Below are 22521 nucleotides of genomic sequence, written 5' to 3' on the forward strand. Positions count from 1 at the left end.
AGTTTTGGACCTATGGATAACTCTGGTGGCTGAGTAGAGGATGGATGGGATTGGGGAGAAATTTGTGGCAAATAGAACAACCATGAGGTTATTGCATAATCCAAGTATAAGGTGATGAGGGCCTATATCAAGGTGGTGACAGTATCAGAGGAGAGAAGAGCTCATAGTCAAGGTTATGAAGGTAAACTCTACTAGTCTTGGCAACAGATTGGATATAGGGGTTGGGAGATAGTAAGGAGCTGAGGATGAAACCTAAGTTGCAAGTCTGGGAGACTCAGGAGAAATCCTGGTGGTAATTTCTACAGGAATAAGGAAATTTGGAAGGGTACAAGTTTTAAGGGAAAAGATAATGAATTTAGTTTTGGATATGTTGAATTTAAGATATTCTATTGGATATCCAGTTTGATATGTCTGAAAGATAGTTGGAGATGTGAAACCAGAAGTCCGCAGAAATGTTGCGCAGGATAGGTAGATCTAAGAATCATTAGCATAGAGATAATTAAATCCATAGGAGCGTATGAGAAGAACAGAGGAGCCATAGCAAAACACTATGAGATTCTTATGATTAGCAGTTGTGATCTGAATGAGAACTCATCAAAAGAGACCCAGGAGGAGTGATCTGATAGGTAGGGAGGAGAACCAGGAGGCAGCAATGACCCTAAAGTATATTAACAAAAAAAGCCATGTGAATATTGCTGGAAAACAATTGCAAACAAGATTTTAAAGATGGTGACCTGCCTCCTGCAGTTTGGGCTTTGTCTGGCATCTGGAAGTCTAAGATAGCAGTGATCCTCTGGAGGATCCACAACAAACATTCCAATTGTTTGGCGTTAAGGACATTGAGTGAGATTAGTTTAAAATTTTCCTTGTATATAGATATATCCTTCCAAGAATGCTGTCAGTGGTTCAGAGGTGCTGATGTTTGGGCCTGAGCCACACCTACCCATCATCCTTTGTTTTGGGAGTCTGAAGATGGCTGTAACATATACTCGACTAGTATGTTTCTCAGTTAAGAAACTAAAAGAAGTTCTGTTGTTGTTGTTAAGTCATTGTGTCAGACTCTTCACGACCCCATATGGGGTTTTCTTGGCAAAGACCCTGGAGTAATTACTTCCTTCTCCAGTGAAGCATCTTTTGTCACAATTCTTCATTATGAATGTCCATCTTGGGCAGTTTTGCATAGAAGAGCTCAGAGTTTTCACTGAACTATGCCAAGTCCTGGCAGTGATTCAGTTAAGGGAAAGAAGCTTACCTCTTAGCTAAATTTTAATCCAGGAAGAATGCTAAAAGAAATAAATAGTAATATAATGCTCACATTCATTGTCAGGTCCTTTAACGAGGTGACAAGAGTCCTGTTAAGAAATCTTTGCTTTCATGGGATGCACAAATTAACAGATCAATGGAAAACTTAATTGTTTATCTAGTTGTGGGAGAGGCTAGGCATCTTTTTTGTTAAAAATAAATAGCCCCTGCAATTGGCAGGAGGCTTAAAAAAGGCAGTTAAAATTAGGAAAATGGTTACATATATGGTGAGGTTATATCAGTTTTTTATACTTGTTCTGACTCATTCCCTCTAGAGGATCCTTATAGACATGAAATTTTATCAGCTTTATATCTTTTTGAGGTGGACATTTATTTCATTCTCAAAATGTGGAACCCAAGCCAATGGGTCTCTCCTGGACTTCATCTTCTATATCCTTAATCCATGGCTGCTTCCTCCAAATTAATTACACAGATAAGCTTCCCTTTTGACTCCCAAATATTGGTCAAACTAAGTTGACAGACAGCAAAGGACAAGTAGAAACCATACACCTTAATTCATTACCTAGATTCATTTGTCAACAATATTATGAGGGCATTAAGTATATCAAAAGGAAGAACTAAAGACAAACTACAGATTTATGATGAATTTAGAAGAGATTTTTAACTTTTTAAAAAAATGTCACAAACCCTTTGTCAATCTGCAAATACTATGGACCCTTTCTTAGAATAATGTTTTTAAATGCATAAAAATACATAAGGTTACAAAGGAAACAAATATATTAAAATGTGGTTATCAATATATATATATTTTAAAAAGTAATAGATAAACCCCAACCTAAAAACCCTAATTAAAAATGAAATTTTCATAGGAATAAAAAGTCTTTAGTGTAAAGCAATTAGACATACTTAATAGCATTATAAATTTATCTTAGCTCAAAGAATCAATTAAATGACTTCTAAGGGCTCCTTGGACCCTTTCTAAGCCTACGCAAATTTGAGGAACAGAATTTGTCATGATACACATCTGCTGTCCAGGTGGCTTCCCTTTGTCCTCCTGAATAAGAAATATATACATTTTTTAAAAATGTGGAACGTATATCCAAAAAAAGTGAGGCAAAATGTCATATTGGTTAGGGGACATACTTAGAATCAGAAAGACCAAAGTTGAAGTCAACTTTATGAGACCTTGGGCAAACCATTTAACCTCTCAGTTTTCCAAGGCAACTCTAAGACTATGTAAGTTATAGAAGACGTTATAAATCTCCATTGGTAAAAGGAATTTCTTCATTGTGAGTTTCCTTGACTATACTAATTAAATCACAGATCTATCTCAAAAATCTCCCTTCTAATAAAAACACAAAACAAAAATGAAAACTTAAAAAAAATTACTTTATGTTAATAGATGCAGAAAAAGCCTTTGAGGAAAAAAACACTGCATTGATAATTTTTAAAAACACTAAGAAGATTGAATCTAGAAGAATTTTTAACTTTTTTAAAAATTGTGAGTAGAACCATCAGCACACACAAGCATTTCGGCATACAAAGATGAACCTAGAAAAAGAATGACATAAGAAACTGAATTTGTTACATTCAATTTTTAAAAAGAAATACATACATATACATATATACACATACATACATAAATATGTATGTATATTAACAAATCAACAGAATTTTTCCACATTTATGTTCCCTTCTGCTCTTTTTATTTTCTTCTGTGCATTAAATGTTTTATTAATGTCCATAGAAAGATGACCTTGAAGTTGGGAATATGTGTTTTTAGATCCCACCACTGACACAAATTGACTTTGTGTCCCTGGGCAAGTTACTTAATTTCTTAGCACTCTGGTGCCTAAAACTTGAGTTGTAGAGAAGATGAAAGAACACCACCTGGCTTTGGTGTTGGGAGTTTCTTCAATCATGAGTTCTCTATACAAATAGCAAACTGTTGATCACAGGTCCAGTCAAAGCTTTCCCCACTAATCTTCCACCAATAACAAAAGCCTCACTTATAACAAATATTTATAGTACAGCAAAACAAATCAACACAGTGGACTTATCTAAAAATGTGTATTTTTGAGTCCATTAGACTTCTCATTTTTTCTTAACATAATTAAAAATTTTTTCCATAAGTCAAAAACTAATGTAATAGACAAATATTGGATACATTCCCACTAAAAACAGTTATAAAAAAAGGAATCTTACCTTCACTATTTTTTATTAGTTGTGAATATTAGTAGATATTATTTTATAATATTAGAGATTGTAACATTACAGTTTTGAAAGATCTTCAGTTCATTTCTATGGAGACTGTTGTGTTCCATAGTTAAGATGAGATGTTATTTAAAAAAGATGAGTCTTTCCTTCTTGCAAAAGCTTTAGAAAGAACTTTGCAATTTCTGAAAGGCAATCCAACCTCTACACTCTTTCCCTTGTCAAATTGGAGCCAATTCCTTGTCCATTTTTGGTGACTATCCAAAAGAAATACTGATGATTGAGCTGCCTTGAGCTGCCTCCATGGTTGGTTCAATTATATAGCATTAATTGGAAAATGAACTTTCTTAAACCATTGATTTGCCTGTGAGAACAGTTAGACCCTACTTCAGCATGATTATGGATATCGTTTAGGGCACTCTTCAGTGTTCTGGGGTTTGATATAATCAGGAGAGGATATAATATATGAATAGCAACATCTGGGGAACATCACAATCTGTAGTGGTCTTCTTTTCTTGATCTCTGTAATTGATCTTCACAGACCAAGATTTTTGTTCAGTATCTCACTGCCTATTAATCACTATAGATTATTTGAACAAAGTTATCTCTTACATTAATATTTCAAGAAATCTTACATAATTTTGGCTTATGCATGGGAGATAATCTTGTTAGAGGAGCAATAAAATCCTACAATAAGGTAGGCTCTTGTATTCTCTGAATCTTTTAGTCAATTGTGTAATGGGAGAGAGTTAGTCTATAATTTCTGTAAAATCCTGCCTATTCCCCTACCAGTATCCTAATCAAAGATGATCTGGATGCTTATTGATTATATCCATAAAATCTTATAAAGATGTGAAATTAGGCATAAAGGTTAGTTGTTATTTGTATTTTCTCCTTTGCAGGGATTAATAATTGTGTCTTCAGTTTTTTCACACTTTTTTGGTTTCTTCCCCTCTATCAAATACTTTTTCACTCAATTTCTCAAGGTACTGAAAACTCTTATCACCTTCAGCATGGAGCTCATCTGTATTAGACCATTTTTGTTTTTTTCAGTGCTACGTTCACTTTATCAGCATATTGAGACTGTGATATTCGAGAACAAAAGTAGTGGTTCTACTATCCCAATTTGTTATAAATAATTTTTGGTCATTTTTTTCCGTCTTTCATCTAGTCAATTTTTTAATGAACAAATATCTTTTAACTGCAAATTCAACTCTCTTTTTATATATCTTCATGGCTCCAGTTACTGGATTTTTCTTTTTTTTATGGTATGCCTGATAGGAATATTCCTCAGTATTTCATTTCTCAAAACTTTTTACAACAGAATCTTAGCCTCATGATACATTTAGCTGAAGGTATAGTTTTATTTGTATTTTGAAGATTTTTATTCAATTTCATTAAAAATCAATAACTTCTACAAAGTGAAGAAATACTGAATACCTACATGCTATTTTCCATATTTTCCATTATATAGTGTCAACTCCATATTAACCATATTTGATCTGTTTCTCCAGTGAAAAAAAATCTTTCTCCTTGGAAACATAAACAAAAACAAAATAAAAATTGAGCAGCTTTATGCCCACTCTGTTTTCCATTATTATTGTCCTATCTACCACAAGCAGTAGTCCTATCATTTCTTTGGTTATGCTTTCCCCCCTCATTTTAGTTTGGGAAAATACTCCTAAGCCTTTTGTTTTTCATTTTTCTTGCCAACCTTTGGTCATTCTGAGCTTTTGTTCTCCTGATTTTTTTTTTTTTGCCAGACTAAACCATATTTTTTGTACTCACCTTCTGCATCCTGCTTGTTTCTTTGCAAAAAAAAAATTTGCATTACTTGATTAGTTCTCTATCCAGGGTCATATATTTAAAGCTAGAAGGAGCTTTAAAGGTGGTCATCTAATCCCATCTCTCATTTTAAATATGAGGAATTGAGGGTCAGAGATTAAGTGATTTGCCCAAGGTATTTACTTTTGTCCTTTACCATAAATTCTAATATGGAATAGTAATTTCTTTGCAAGATTTCCATCTCTTTTTGGAGAGATTTAACTCTAGAACAAAATTTTCTTTTGATTATTATAAAAATCAAGAAGTTATTAACTATTCTACTTTTTTTTTAACTATTCTACTTTTGATAGAGTTCCAACTAATAACTAAATAATTGAAGTTCCATATTTCTATTATATCATGACGTGGTCCTTGGTATTTAAGGTACCAGAGCACAAAGATAAAAATAAAAGCAATTATTGCCCTCAAGTATCTTATGTTCTTTTTTCCTTTTTTGCAATTACTTATATATGTTGGAAACAACAAATATAAGTAAATTGCAAAAAAGGAAAAATGCTAAAAAAAAATACAAGTTCAAGTTTTAGGTAGGACACTAGCAGTGAGAGTTGGGGATGGAACAATCTGGAAAGGTTTCATGTAGAACAAGGATTTCTTAACTTTTTTCTGTAATGAAACTTTTTGGCACTTTGGCAAAACTTATAGACTCTTCTCAGAATGTTTTTAAACACAAGAAATAAAATACATAGGGTTTCAAAGGAAACCAAAGTTAATAAATAACAATAAAGATGTGTTTTTCCCATCCAAGTTCATGAACCACTGGAAATTTATCTACTAACCATTGAGAGCCAAAAATTCCAGATTATGAACACTGATGCCAAATGTGGCTCTTGGGATGAGTTTTGAAAGAAAGAAAGGATTCAAAGAAGCAGCAGCAGTGAGGAGGGAACAGAATCCACATATGGGGGACAGACAGGAAGTACACATAGAGATGAAAGAGCAATTACAAAAAGACCGATGTGACTGGATCTTAAAGTTTACAAAAGAGATTAATGTATCAGCTAAAAAAGTTTATTGGAGCAAGTTGTGAAAGACTTTAAAAAATGCCAAAATGGGAAATTTATATTTGATTGTCCTGGAGTTAATATGGAGATATAAGAGTTTATGGAGTAAGGGATAACATGATTAGACTTACCACTTTGGGAAAACCACTTAGGCAATTGCATAGGATATGGATTGGAGTAGAGGAGTAAGAGGCAGAGAGACAATCAGGAAGCTATTGCAGATGCTCAGACATCATGAGGACCTTAACTAGGGAATTGGCATCAGAGAGGGAAAGAGAAAATATGAGAGTTATTATATGAAAGCATAACTATTTTTATTTTTAAATACTAGCTAAACTAATATTTAAATGGAGACTGATGCGGGCACTCATTTCAGACACAGTCATATTTCATATATAATATCCTAAGAAGGAATAAGAGCTATATACTTTCAGTGACCACATGTGTACTATATTTCAATGTATTTTGATCTATTGCTATTTATGTGCACTTTGTTAAATGGATTTATTGTTTATATTATCTAATTTTAACTAAACTAATTTTAACAAAATGGACAAATGTATTAACAAGATTTCTACAAAGAAACTATGAATTTGTAGAGAATATTAATAATGTAAATAATGTAAGCACAGGCAAAAACCAAGAAAAACGAAAGAGCAGGCACTTTTACACCTATTACAATCTTATAAACAGCCAAATTACAGAGACAAAAACAATGACATTCCTATAAAATATAAGAAATTGGGCAAACCCTTCCAAAATTATCAAGATGCTTTAAATTTGGAGTTTGATCTATTGTAATTATCAAGGAACCTTTCCTTATGTATATATTTTACCTTATAAGCTAATTATAGTATAGAAGCATCATAATTACCAAGATATTTAAAACTAAGCATTTGTTGTCCAAAAAAAAGAATGTTACCTTTAAAACTTTTATATATTTACCTATAAAAACTTGGAAAAAGAATCCTCTAACTTATTTTAAAAGTATTCCAAAGACCTTCATAGGTTTTGAACTCACTTATTAAAAATGGAACACCTTCCAGTTAATTTGCACAATTGATAGGAAAGATGAAAATTTATTAGTTCAATTTCAACAAAAAAATATTGAATCATCAGTTAATAGAATTGAAAAATGAATACATGACTAAGTAAGTAGAGCCAGTGATGTACTTCTTTAATTTGATTCTAAATGTGAAGTATCTTTTTTCACCTAAATACCAAGTATCAAAATACACTAGACTCAGAACAGAACCAGACCTTTAAATCACTATATCACAAAGTGATAAGACAAACTTTAAAAAAAAATAATGAACCATATTCAATTATATTGCTTTCTAAAATATATTTAATACTTAAAATATTTAGTGAGCAAAATGTTTTATACCATTAAGAAATAAAAATTATTTTTAAAATTTTTAATTCTTCTTGATGATATCCTTTTAAATTATTTTTGTGTTTGTCTTATAATATACCTAATATATAGTATAATATTATGTGTATAATTTATAAGTAAATTATACATATACAGAGACTGTCCTGGAAGTCTTAGGATACTTTTAAGTTGTTAATCCCTTTAAGAGAGAGAAAGCTTATGGCAAATGTGTAATTAAATTAAAGATGTGTACTTAAAAAACTTTATTGTTAGGATACACAGTAAAAATAAAAAAATAGTAGTCCACTGGTGTAGAAGATGTATATTTTTAGGTTTTGCCTGGGAGGGAGGGAGGAAGAGGTTGTATAACCAGAAAAAGCACAAGTCATGGATCTCATGCAAATTAGACTTTCTTGTTCTCCTCCCCCACCCCCCACAAATTAGCTGTTTTAAAATACGCTGATAATGTAATGATAAGCCCACTTTTCCCTTTTGCTCTCAGGGTTGCATAAGGAAGAGACCCTCTTCAGTCCAGAGGAGAGGAAAATCTCACTTTGTTTCATCTCACATTCTTCATTCAAATAAGGCTTTTGCCCGGTTTGAAAGGAAAATTTGATCCCCCTAGAACCAGCAGTGTCCACAGTCACCAGCAGCAGTCTTTTCTACATTACAAGAAATGATCCTAACAGGATGCAGTAGTGGCTGCTGCCCCCCCATGTAAGTTGCCAACCCCAGTTTATCATGCCTAAAGCCAAACCCGGTTGAGAGCTGCAGCCAAGTTACTCTTAGTCACAGGGCTGTATCCTATCAAAGGTCACTTTTCCTTATGTAAACCTATAGAGGTTCCTTCCGTGGGCTTATGGGAGCCTTTACTCTTTTCCATAAAGATATTAATCAGGCCCATTAACTGTTATATGTTTTATTCATCTATATGTTAATCATAGAAGAAAATTATATTACTCTTATAGAAAATTATTGAAGGGATGTTTATTCATCAAATATAGTTGCATTTAAGTGATACAGCCTCCCAATGAAAAATAAAAATAAAAATTACAAAAATGAAGCAATATCCAACATAAAGAATATTTTGAAACAAATCCCAAATATGTCAAAGATTTTGGTGCTGTCAAAAATAAAAACAAAACAAAACATTTCAGATCACATCTGAATGCATAAACCACTGCTGTACAATATATTCAAAACAATAAGCTCTATTTTCCTAATGTTTGTTTATGTGGTTGCAGTTTGCTTTGTCATATCTACTAACTGGTACAATGGTATTGCAGTGGCAGAGTTTAAGTGTTTGAATGTTTTTGACTTTCTTTAACAAGACCAGTTGACCAGTGTCTTGAGTTTATACTTAAATAATAATTCAACCAATTCAATTTAGCCAATAAATACTGTCCCCAAAATCTTAATGTGGTTTTAAGCTTTAATGACTTAAAATCACATTGAGACTTTTTTGGACACTGTATATTAAAAATAGCTTTCATTTTTATAGTAGCATTAAAAGTTTGCATGTCAGTTTCTTCACAGGCCTATTGATGCAATTAAGTACTTTCTGAGTGTAAAACATTGTACTAGATGCTGGAGGTAACACAAAACACAAAGTCCAGGTCTTAAAATTTACTGTCTACTGGAGAAATTAGTCATGGAGAGTTTTTATGTACCATAATCCATGAAAACCTGACAGTCATGAGAATTCTGTGAAACTAAAGTGAGGTCTAAGGTTCCAAAAGACATTACCAATGCAACAAGTTTTTATGAAGAATTTCAATAATCCTTTAAAGATGGGTGGTAATTTCACAGATAGAATGGGGAAATAGAGGGTTTTCAGAGACAGGAAACTATAAGACACAGCTTAAAAGTGGGTTTGTTAAAGAGACCAGAGTATCTCAGTGTGGCCAAATTACAGAGTGGATGGAGAGAAGAAATATAAGATTGGAAAGGGAAGATGGCACCAGATCATGGGCTTCCTGAAATGTCAGGCAAAGAAATATGGAATTTACATACACATAAAATGGCAGAACACAGACTGAAACACTTTAACATATGTTGAACCACATCATGCCTTTTGTTCTTCCATATGAATTTTGTTATTTTTTCTAAGTCATTAAAATAGTTTCTTGGGAGTCTGATTGGTATAGCCTTAAATAAATAGATTAGTTCAGGTAGTATTGTCATCTTTATTATATTTGCTCAACCTATCCAAGAGCACTTAATATTTTTCCAATTATTTAAATCTGACTTTGTGTGAGTTTTGTAATTTTGCTCATGTAATTCCTGAATTTCCTTTGGTGGCTAGATTCCCAAATATTTTATGCTATCGACAGTTATTTTGAATGGAATTTCTCTTTGTATCTTTTGCTGATGGATTTTGTTGGTGATGTATAAAAATGCTAAGGATTTATGTGGATTTATATTGTATCCTGCAACTTTGCTAAAGTTGTGAATTATTTCTAATAGCTTTTTAGTAGAATCTCTGGGGTTCTCTAAGTATACCATCATATCATCTGCAAAGAGTGATAATTTGGTTTCCTCATTACCTACTCTAATTCCTTTAATCTCTTTTTCAACTCTTATTGCCGAAGCTAGAGTTTCTAATACAATATTGAATAATAATGGTGATAGTGGGCAACCTTGTTTCACTCCTGATCTTACTGGGAATGTTTCCAGTGTGTCTCTATTATGTATGATGCTTACTGATGGTTTTAAATATATGCTCCTGACTATTTTAAGGAAAAGTCCATTTATTCCTATACACTCTAGTGTTTTTATTAGGAATGGATGTTGTATTTTATTTTGATATTTATTTTTCTACTTCTATTTCTTGTTATCTTATTTCTGCTTCTATTGAGATGATCATTTGGTTTTTGTTAATTTGGTTATTGATATAGTCAATTATGCTAATAGTATTCCTAATATTAAACCAGCCCCGCAATCTTGGTATAAATCCTACTTACTCATGGTGTATTATCCTGGGGATGATTTTCTGTACTCTTTTTGTTATTATTTAAGATTTTAGCATCAATATTAATTAGAAAGATTGGTCTATAATTTTATTTCTCTGTTTTCAACCTACCTGATTTAGGTATCAGTACCTTGTCTGTGTCATAAAAGGAATTTGGTAGGACTCCTTCAATCCCTATTTTTTCAAAATAGTTTATATAGCATTGGAGTTAATTGTTTTTTAAATGTTTGGTAGAATTCACATGTAAATCCATCTGGTCCTGGGGATTTTTTCTTAGGGAGTTGATTAATAGCTTGTTCTGTTTCTTTTTTCTACGATGGGACTATTTTAACCAATTTACTTCTTCTGTTAATCTGGGCAAGCTATATTTTTGAAGGTATTCTTCCATTTCATTTAAGTTATCGAATTTATTGGCATAAAGTTGGGCAAAGTAACTCCTAATTATTGCTCTATTTTCCTCTTCATTAGTGGCAAGTTCTCCCTTTTCATTTTTAAGACTAACAATTTGATTTTCCTCTTTCCTTTGGGGGTTTTTAATTTGTTCCTTTTCTAGCATTTTTAGTTGCAAGCCCAATTCATTGGCAAGTAGGCCTCTAGAGATATAAAATTTCCCCTTATTACTGCTTTGGCTGCATCCCACACATTTTGGTATGATGACTCATTATTGTCATTTTCTTGGGTGGAGTTATTATGTCTATGATTTGCTGTTTTACCCAATCATTCTTTAGTATGAGATTATTTAGTTTCCAATTATTTTTTGGTCTATTTTCCCCTGGCTTTTTATTGAATGTAATTTTCATTGCATTGTTATCTGAAAAGAATGCACTTACTACTTCTGCTTTTCTGCATTTGAATTTGAGGTTTTTATGTCCTAATATATTGTCAATTTTTGTATAGGTTCTATGAACTGTTGAGTAGAAAGTACATTCCTTTCTGTCTCTGTTTAGTTTTCTCCAAAGACCTACCTAACTTTTCTAGTATTCTATTTATACCTCTTTGAATTCTTTCTTATTTATTTTGTGGTTTGATTTTTCTAATTCTGAGAGTGCAAGGCTGAGATCTCCCACTATTAAAATTTTGCTGTCTGTTTCTTCTTGCAACTCTCTTAATTTTTCTTTTAAGAATTTAGATGCTACACCACTTGGTGCATATATGTTTAATATTGATATTGCTTCATTATCTATGCTACCCTTTAGCAAGATATAGTGCCCTTCCTTATCTCTTTTAATTAGATCAACTTTTGCATTTGTTTGATCTGTGATAAGGATGGCTATCCCTGCTTTTTTTGATTTCACCTGAATCATAGTAGATTCTGCTCCAACCTTTTACCTTTACTCTGTATGTATCGCCCTGCTTCAAGTGTGTTTCCATATTGTAGGATTCTAGCTTTTAATCCAGTCTGCTAACCACTTCCACTTTATGGGGGAAGTTTACCCCATTCACATTTATGGTTAAAATGACTAATTCTGTATTGCTTGCCATCTTGTTAACCCCTGTTTATGCTTTTCTCCTTTCCCTCCCTTTAACCTCCCCTCCCCAGTATTAAACTTGTGAGCACCACTTGGTTTTCACAACCCATAGTTTCTAGGATTCCTCCCCCTACCTTTGTGTTCCTCCCCCTTTCTTACCTCTTTTCCTCACAATTTCTGTATTCCCTTCTGCTTAGCTTACTCCTTCCCTTTTCACTTTTCCCCTCCCACTTTTCAGTGAGGTGGGAGAAGTTTCTCCATAAATCAAATATGTCTAATATTTTTTCTCTTTAAGGCAATTATGATGAGGGTAAGATTCACACTATGTTCATCCCCCTCCTTTCTTTCTTTCAGATGTAATAGGTTTTCTTTGCCTCTTCATGAGATGTAGTACCTCCACTTTACCCTTTTTCTGGTACAATTTCCTTTCTACCTCTAGTTTCTAGAGCAAATTGTGTTCTTTATATATCTTTATAAGAGAAATATAGTTCCCAAGATTTCTTTTTACGTTTTTAGGTTTCTCTAGAGTTCTGTATTTAGAGCTCAAACTTTTTGTTCAGTTCCATATTTTTCATCAGAAATAGATGAAATGCTCCTATTTCATTGAATGTCCATCCTCTTCCCTGGAAAAAGATGCTCATTTTTTCTGGGTAAGTTATTCTTGGATGCATACCAAGTTCCTTAGTCTTTCAGGATATCATATTCCAGGCCCTTCGATCCTTTAATGTGGATGCTGCTAGGTCCTGGGTAATCCTTCTTGCGGCTCCTCCATATTTGAATTGATTTTTTCTAGCAGCTTGCAATATTTTTTCCTTCATCTGATGGTTCTTGAACTTGGCCTCTATATTTCTTGGTGTTTTTATTTTAGGGTCCCTTTCAGTAGGTGATCAATGAATTCTTTCAATTTCTATTTTACCCTCTGTTTCTATAACATCTGGGCAGTTCTCTTTGATAATTTCCTGGAAAATGGTGTCCAGGCTCTTTTTTTAATCATATTTTTCAGGAAGTCCAATTATTCTCAGATTATCTCTTCTAGATCTATTTTCAGGTCTGTTGTTTTCCCAAGAAGGTATTTGACATTTTTTTCCATTGTTTCACTTTTTTGGTTTTGCTTGACTGATTCCTGGTGTCTCTTTGAGTCATTCACTTCTATTTGTTCGATTCTGATTTTCAACGGAGTAGTTTATTCACTCATTTTTTTTTTCTTTTTCTAATTATCCATTTGAGTTTTTAAGTGAGTTGTTTTGTTCTATGGAGTTTTTTTCCATTTCACCAATTTTATTTTTTAGAGAGCTATTTTCTTTTTCCAATTCACTAATTCTGTTTTCCTTAGAATTGTTTATCTTTTCCAATACACTAATTTCAGGGTTTTGATTTCTTTATCCACTCTGTCTTTAAATGCGTGGGATATCTTATTCATATTCTCTTGCCAAGCTTCTCTTTCCTTTTCCCATTTCTCTTCTATCTCTCTCATGAGAGCCTTTTTTATTTCCTCTATGAGAGTTTTGTGTGTTGAAGAGCAGATCATATTCCCCCTTTGGGGATTCATCTGGAGACAGTCTGTTTTTAGTCTCCTCAGGGTTTAAAGTCTGCTCTCTATCCATACAGAAGCTGTCAATATTTAAAGTCCATTTTAATTTTTTGCTCATTTTGTCAAAGAAGAATCAAAGAAAACAAAGTAACAAGAAAAATTCGGTCTGCTTTTTTTGGGGGGGGGGGGCTGGATGGTATTACTAGGCTTCTTCTACATACTGTAGTAGGGGGCAGCAGTGAGGTACTAGTAGAACAGCAATGCCTGTGCTGCATCTGTGCTCTAAGACTCTGAGACTCTAAGAATGCACTGAGTCACTCTAGGTGGGTGTGGCCAGGTTCTGAGAGACTCTAGCTTTTCAGGGTTGTAATCTTCACCACCCTGCTGTTTACAGCTTTTCTGCTAGTCTAGTGGCTTCCTGTCAGGGCAAAGAAGCCACACTGTGGTAAAGTTCTCCCTGCAGATTTTCTGCCCACTGAGATCACACCCCTCCCCTCTCCAGTCTGCTCAGTGTGAGTTGCCTGCCGTGCTCTCCCTTCCTGCTGTGCTCTCACTGCCTGCCTGTAGTCTGTGCCTGGTCTAACTGTCCCAACCCACAGCAAAAACAGACCTTTTCTGGCGAATTTGGAGTATAACTTCTGTTGGTAAATTATTTGTGGGTTTTTTCAGTCAAGATCTGGGATCTTATCATGAGCCAAATAGCTGATGTACTAGTTCAAAAAAAGCATCTAAACTCTTAGATTGATAATATAGTAAGTTGTCTAAGGTAGCGACTAGCAAGAATGAGAAGATTGAGGATCTCATTTTCAATTAGCATGTAAACCTCATATTTCTTCATAGTCAATCTAAACATAATAGTATGGATTGGTCTCCTTCCTAGAAGAGTCATATTGGGATTTTAATAACAATGTCTGGGATCAACACAGAGTTTGAAGTGTTCCTTAAAAACAAATAAATAAATAAATAAATAAATAAATATATGTATATATATTTATTTGGACTCAAATATGGAAACAGAAGATAACATTTCTAAGGAAGTAGAGAAAAATCTTCATTTGTTAAGGAGCAGCATAAATGAATGAAATGAGGAAATTACAAAGAAAAATCACTAAGCCAAAAAAAGAGACTTCCAGAAGAAGCAGTTGGACCCTCTAAAGAGGAAGTAACTGATATCTAAGGTGATAATGAATCTATACATGCTATTGGTGGAGAGAATTTCCAGGAAGGGACAGAAAAAGTAGATTAGGGGGCAGCTAGGTGGCGCAGTGGATAGAGCCACCAGCCTTGAATTCAGGAGGACCCGAATTCAAATCTGGTCTCAGACACTTAACACTTCCTAGCTGTGTGACCCTGGGCAAGTCACTTAACCCCAGCCTCAAAAAAAAAAAAAGATTAGATTAGTTAGGGTGAATAACTTCCTACTGTGGGTTCCTGAGACATATGTTGCCAATTTAATAACAATAAAGAGGTCTGCTGTCTTGCCAGGCCATGAGAGAATTTCCCAAGACTTTTAATAATTTTACTTTAACTCACTTCTTGTGAAGGCACATGTGATACTGCTAAAAGAAATCTAAGAAATATTACTATAGTAGATGAAATGCTTTTGCAAGGAGAGAGAAAAGGAAGTAATGTTTTAATTACTATTGTTCATCATAGATAAAAGCTTTAGAAAGGAAAAAAAATGCAGATTTGGGAAATGAACAAGTTTACAAGATGCAAAGTGAGAACAAGATTTGGATTTCCAAACTATGATTTAAAATATAGGAATGACAAGCTGCTGGAAAAGAATGTAGTACAAGGAGAGTAAAGGGGAAAATTACAAAAGGTAGCTTCAATGTAGGTATAAGACTAGCAACACAGAATTCCAGACATTCATGGAAGACAAAAACTGACTTAGATGGCAGAACTAGTGGCGAATGCAGAAGTTACAAAAAGAGGTGGCGTGGAATGGGGCAAATTTAGGGTGTATGTAAGAGTCTGTACATACAGTCAGAACTACCCAAAGGTAGAATAGGCTACCTTGGGAGGGGGTGGGGTTCTCTTCATAGAAGTGTTTCAAAGTTTGTTTACTACTTCTTGATATGTTAACTACTTCTAGGCCATATTTTAGAGGAGATTATTATTCTGGACTAGATAGCTTCTGATGATCCTTCCAATTCTGAGAGTTTGTCATTTTGATTCTTTATTAATAAAATTATAGTGTATAGAACCAAGATAATTACTCTGCCCTAATCAGATCACGGACAATAGTGCTGAGTTCTCGGCTCTGCTTTTTTATGTAAGTACAGTACAGCACATGTACAGTAAGCATGTACAGATGTGGAAAGTCAAATAGTATGATGATATTATCCATTAAAAAAATTGGGAGTTGTTATCCTGAAGAAGACAACTTTGGAGGCATGTAATAGTTATTTTTCAATGTTTTGGGAGTTTTCCTGGGGAAGAGATTACATTTATTAATACTTGACCCTAAATAGGTACTAATAATATTTGTCAATAATATTTTGTTTTTCTAATTATATGTAAAAATAGTTTTCAAAATTCATTTTTGTAAGATTTTGAGTTCTAAATTTTTCTCTCTTTCTCTCTTTATTTCCCTCTTTCCCCAAAATAGCAAGCAATTCAATAGAGGTTATACATGTACAATCATTTTAAACATAAGGAAGATTTTTTTAAAGTCAGATTTCAGGTCTACACAAGAAGAAAAAAAACGACCCTTAGACAACGATTAGAGTTGAACAAAAATGAAAATGACTACCTGGGGATACATTGAATTTCCCCATTACTCAAAGTCTTTAAGACAGTTTAGATGACTTTTTAGCAAGAATGTATGGCAAGAGGCAGCTAGGTGGCGCAGTGGATAGAGCCCCAGCCCTGAAGTCAGGAGGACCCGAGTTCAAATCTGATCTCAGACATTTAACACTTCCTAGCTGTGTGAGCCTGGGCAAATCATTTAACCCCAATTGCCTCAGAAAGAAAAAAAAAAGGATGTATAGCAAACATTCTCAGCAAATTTATGGAATTAGACTTTGAAGTACTTTCCTACCATGAAATTTTCTAATTGATAAACAGGGCCAATTTTTGTTATGTATTAAAAGTGTTTTGAATCTTTCAAATACATAGAAAGCAAATATAACTCATGAATTGATAGTCTTCCTAATGACTTTAGAATTCTACTTTGTGTTCATAGCTTCTTGAGTTAGCTATGTTTTTATTTACTTATAAAAAAAAGAATAAATTACTTTTAAATTTTCTTTCAGTTAACAATTTCACAAGCCTCTAAAAAACAACCTATGGATTCTTTGCCCAAGATGAAAGAAAATCTCCTTAAAAGGTAAGTAATGTCTCTAATTTCAGTTCAAGTCCTAGTTTGATTTTTGTGGATGGATTAATGAATGAATGTGAATGAAAAAATATTTAGCCACAGTGTAGTGTGCTTTTAGCACTATGCTTACTGTGAAGGATATAAGTACGCAAAAGTGAAATAGTCCCTATCCTTGAAAAGACTGCATTTTAATAGGAAGAAACAGCACATAGAGAAAGTTAAGCAGGATAGATGGTACATGTTAGTGGTCTAGAGCAGGACTTCTTAGATTTTTTTCCATTTTCAACCCCTTTTTACCTAACAAATTTTTACATGACCCTGGGAATATAGGTATATAAAATAAGTATTATTGATAATAAATCATAATTTTGCAATCCTTATATTCAGTTATAAGATTCCATATGGGATCATGAACCACAGCTTGAGAAGCTGGGGTCTAGAGAGTACACCTTCAGGACACAATGCAGAAATTAATAGTCTGGAGGATACAGTGGATAAGGCAAATGAGGCAAGACCTGGTGAGCTAGAGAGCAAAGCAGAAGGAGGAATTAGAATACTGGAGCATGGGAAAGGAGGCATAGAGTCCAGAGAGCACATCAGCAGGGTGAATGGAAAGGTTTAGTGGTCTGTCGGGCAGATGACTTAGACTTACCTCTGATAATTATTTCTGCAGGCAAATGCTACCAATAAATACTGGCATTCATTTTATTTCAAGAATAATAAAGTTAATCCATCATTATAATCTAAAGCTAAATAATGCTCAAGATGATATTTTAAAATTACATCACAAAGTATATAATTAATCATTTTAAAATATTTTTGATATATTTTTCAATTACATATAAAAGCAATATTTAACATTTTTAAATATTGAGTTTCAAATTCTGTGTCTCTCTCCCTTTCCTCCTTAAGAAGGCAAGATTTTTTTTTAAATAGTATTTTAGTTTTTTCCAATTACAAATATAGTTTTCATTTTTATAAAAATTTATGTTCTAAACTTTTTTCCCTCCTTATCTTACTTCTCCCCCAAAGTCAGCAAGAAATCTGATATGGGTTAAATATGTGCAATTGTTTTTTAAACACCTTTCTGTATCTGTTGTGTTATATAAGAAAAATCTGATCAAAAGGGAAAAAACCACAAGAAAGGAAAAAACAAACATTAACAACAAAAAGGTGAAATTACTATGTTTTTGACCTACATTTAAGTCTCCATAATTCTCTCTCTCTGGATGCAGATGGCACTTTACATCATGAGTCTATTAGAATTGCCTTGAATTACTTCATTGTTGAAAAAAGCCAAGTCCATCACAGTTGATCATCACATAATCTTGTTATTACTGTGTATAAGGTTGTCTTGGTCCTGTTCACTTCACTCATCATCAGTTCATGTAAGTCTTTCCAGGCTTTTCTAAAATCAGTCTGCTCATCTATAGAACAATAATATTCCATTACATCCATATATCATAACCTATTCAGACATTCCCCAACTAATGGTAATTAGTTCCTTGCCACAACAAAAAAAGCTGCTACAAACATTTTTGCACATGTAGGTCCTTTTCCCTCTTTCATGATATCTTTAGGATGCAGAACCAGTAGTAGCACTGCTGGATCAAAGGATGTGCACATTTTTATAGCCCTTCGGGCATAGTTCCAAATTGTTCTCCAGAATGATTGGATCATTTCACAACTCTACCAACAATTCATTCGTGTCAGTTTTCCCACATCCCCTCTAATATTTATTATTATTCTTACTGTCATTTTAGCTAATCTGAGAGATATGAAGTGGTACCTCAGAACTGTATTAATTGAAGGCAAAAAATTCGATATGGATTATATATGTGCAGTCATGCTAATCATATTTCCATTAATAATCTTGTAAAAGGAAACACAGTCCAAAAATAAAATTAAAAATAATAAAGTTAAAAAAATAAGCATACTTCAGTCTGCCTTCAGATTCTTTCTCTGGAGATGAATAACATTTTTCATCATAAGTCCTTCAGAATTGTCTTGGATCACTGTATTGCGGAGAATAGCTAAATCATCACAGTTGATCATCATACAATTTTGCTGTTACTATGTATTATAATGCTCTTCTTCTTCTCACTTCATTTTGCATCAGTTCATGTAAGTCTTAACAGGTTTTACTGAGAGTATCCTGTTTGTCTTTTCTTATTGCACAATATTATTCCATCACAATCATATACCACAACTTGTTTAGCCATTACCCAATTGCCACCATCAAAAGAACTGCTACAAATATTTTTGCACATGCCACTGTCATGTTTTTTCTTTCTCACTGGGCTGCAGATCTAATAGTAGCACTGCTATGTCAAAGTAAATGTATGGTTCCATAACTCTTTGGGCACAGTTCCAAAGTGTTTTACAGAATGATTAGGTCAGTTGACAGATCCACCAGCAGTGCACTAGTGTTTCAGTTTTTCCATATCTCCTCCAACATTTGCAATTCTTCTTTAATATTCACTAATCTGATAGGTATGGAATGGTACCTCTGAGCTGTTCCATTTGTATTTTTTAAGTCAATAGTAATTCTGAGCACTTTTTCATTTGACCATAATAGACAGTTTTGATTACTTTGTCCAAAAATGACTCATTTATACATCCTGACCATTTGACCTAATATATCAATTAGGGAATGGCTCTTATTTTCATAAATTTGACTATGTTCTATATATTTGAGAAATGAGGCCTTTTGTTAGAGAAACTTGATGTAAAGTGTTTTCACAGTTATGATTACTATTTGAATCATAGTAATTCAATTATTATTTTCTCCTATTTATCCTACTCCTCTCTTTCATTCTGTATATCCTTAAAACTCTCTTGCTTCTGACTAGTACCTTTATAATATATCCCTCTTTATGTCAGTTCTTTCCCCTTCCCTTCTTCCCTTCCTTTCCTATTTTCCTATTTGGTAAGGATGAAATTTTGTACTATGAGTGTGTATGTTACTCTTTTTTTGAGCCAATCCTGATGAGAATAAAGATTCACACACTACCCTCTTTCTCCCCATCTTCCTCTTCATTGTAATAATGCTTCATTTATTTAAGATAATTTATTCTATTCTACCTTTCATTTTTCCCTCCCCCAAAGCACTCCTCTTTCTCACCCCTTAATTTTATTTTTTAGATAATCATTATCATATTCAACTCACACCTGTGTGCTCTCCCTCCATGTATATTCCTAACTACCCCAATAATGAGAAAGTTTTTCGGAGTTATAAATATCATTTTCCCATGAAAAAATGTAAGTAGTTCCCTTATTATCTCTTTCCTGTTAATCTTTTTATTATTTTTGTGAGGCTTATATTTGAAAGACAAATTTTCTATGTAGAGAATTGACTCAAATTTATAAAAATTCAAGCCATTCTCTAATTGATAAATGGTCAAAGAATATGAACAGACAATTTTCAAATGAAGAAAGTAAAACCATTATAGTCATATAAAAATTCTCTAAGCCATTATTGATCAGAGAAATGCAAATTTCAACAACTCTGAAATACCACCTCACACCTCTCAGATTCACTAAGATGATAGATAATGATAAATGTTGGATGGGATGTGGGAAAACTGGGACACTGATATATTATTGGTAGAATTGTGAATGAATTCAACCATTCTGGAGAGCAGTTTGGAACTAAGCTCAAAAAGTTATCAAACTGCATACCTTTTAATCCAGCAGTGTTACTACTGGGCTTTATATCCCGAAGAAATCTTAAAGGAGGGAAAGGGACCCACATTGCAAAAATGTTTGTGGCAGCCCTTTTTTGAAGTGGCAAGAAACTGGAAACCGAATGGATGCCTGTCCGTTGGGGAATGGCTGAATAAATAATAGTATATGAATGTTATGGATATTATTGTTCTACAAGAAACGATCAGCAGGATGATTTCAGAAAGGCCTGGAGAGACTTAAATGAACTGATGCTGAGTGAAATGAGCAGAGCCAGGAGACCATTGTGCACAGCAACAAGATTATGTGATGATCAACTGTGATGGATGTGGTTCTTTTCAACAATGAGGTAAGTCAGGACAACTCTAATAGACTTGTGATGGAGAGAGCCATCTGCACTAGAGAGAGGACTATGGGATCTGAATGTGGATCACAACATAGTATCACCACTTTTGTTTTTGTTTGCTTATTTTTTGTTTTCTTTTTAAATATTGTCTGATTTTTCTTGTTCAGAATGATAATTGTAAAAATATGTATAGAAGAATTGCACATGTTTAACATATGTTGGAATACTTGCTGTCTGCGGGAAGGAGTGAGGGTAAGGGAGTGAGAAAAATTTGGAACACAAGCTTTTAAAAAGATAAATGTTGAAAACTATGTGTAAATAAAAAATAAAAAGCTAAAAAAGACAATTTTTTTTATTCAGCTCTGGTCTTTTCATCAAGAATGTTTGAAAGTCCTCTATTTCATTTTTTCCATTGAATGTCTGTCTGCTTTTCCCTCTGAGGTTTCATCAATTTTGCTGGATAGGTGGATTTTTGGGTTATACTCCTAGCTGCTTTGCCATCCACAGTATTATATTCTAATCCTTCAGTCCACTAAATCTTGTACTGAATGTAACTCCATAATATTTGAATTATTTCCTTTTGATTATTTACAGTACTTTCTCTTTGACCTGGAAGGACTTGAATTTGGCTATAATATTCTCTGGAATTTTCATTCTGGGATCTCAAGAAAGTGATCAGTGACTACTTTGAATTTCTATTTTACACTCTGATTTTAGAATATCAGGGCAGTTTTCCTTGATACTTTCCTGAAAGATAATGTTTAGGTTCACTTTTTTATTAATAAGTTCTTAATAAAAATATGTATATTACAAATTATTTAAGCATCTGCCTGTAAATGGCATTGTTCTATGTAGCAACTGTTCAAATTAAGATTCGAATCCAATTTTCTCAGATCCAAGTCCTGCATATTTTCTAGTACATTTGAGGAGAGGAAGTTCTAATTAATTCTTTCTCTCCCTAAACTTACATTATTATTATTAGTATCTGACTAATAATAAGATCTGACAATATTATTGAGTTCAATACTTTAGGAGATATATTTTAAGATATACATATATTTCATGGTTTGCATTCTAATTTATGATTGTTTGCTAGTCCATAAAATTTTACTACAAAATGCCTTACTAAAAACCCATAAGTTAAGAAAAACAATAACAAAAACCTGTATCTTGTTGAACAAGGTGCATGATAATATAGTGAGATCAAATTTTAACTCTTAATTGAGGGAGGAGAAAGAAATAAAAAGACTCTTATTACATTTCTAAATGAAAAAAACCAACTAAATATTGCCATACCTGAGCCCTGTAGTAGGAGGCAAAATTGAAAGAGTTGTACAGACCAAATGACATATTATACATTCTAGAAAGGAAATATGCTACAGTGAACACATAGCTGCATTTGGACTCATGAGAAATCTGGGTTCAAATTGATCTTAAAAATTATTATCTTTGTTTACCATGACCAAATAATTTCTCTGAATCTTAGTTTCTTCATCA

General features: G+C 33.3%; 1 protein-coding gene across 1 annotated transcript in view; it reads left to right on the forward strand.

Moving 5' to 3' along the window:
- The window catches only part of CCDC169 (coiled-coil domain containing 169), a 106959-nt gene that overhangs the window by 25468 nt on the left and 58970 nt on the right, over nt 1-22521 (forward strand). Inside the window, exon 5 of the mRNA XM_074303490.1 lies at nt 16930-17003. Coding sequence (XP_074159591.1) covers nt 16930-17003 — 74 coding nt within the window. The remainder of the gene's footprint in view (nt 1-16929; nt 17004-22521) is intronic.

Source organism: Sminthopsis crassicaudata, chromosome 3 (assembly GCF_048593235.1).
Source record: "Sminthopsis crassicaudata isolate SCR6 chromosome 3, ASM4859323v1, whole genome shotgun sequence".
Classification (NCBI taxonomy): domain Eukaryota; kingdom Metazoa; phylum Chordata; class Mammalia; order Dasyuromorphia; family Dasyuridae; genus Sminthopsis; species Sminthopsis crassicaudata.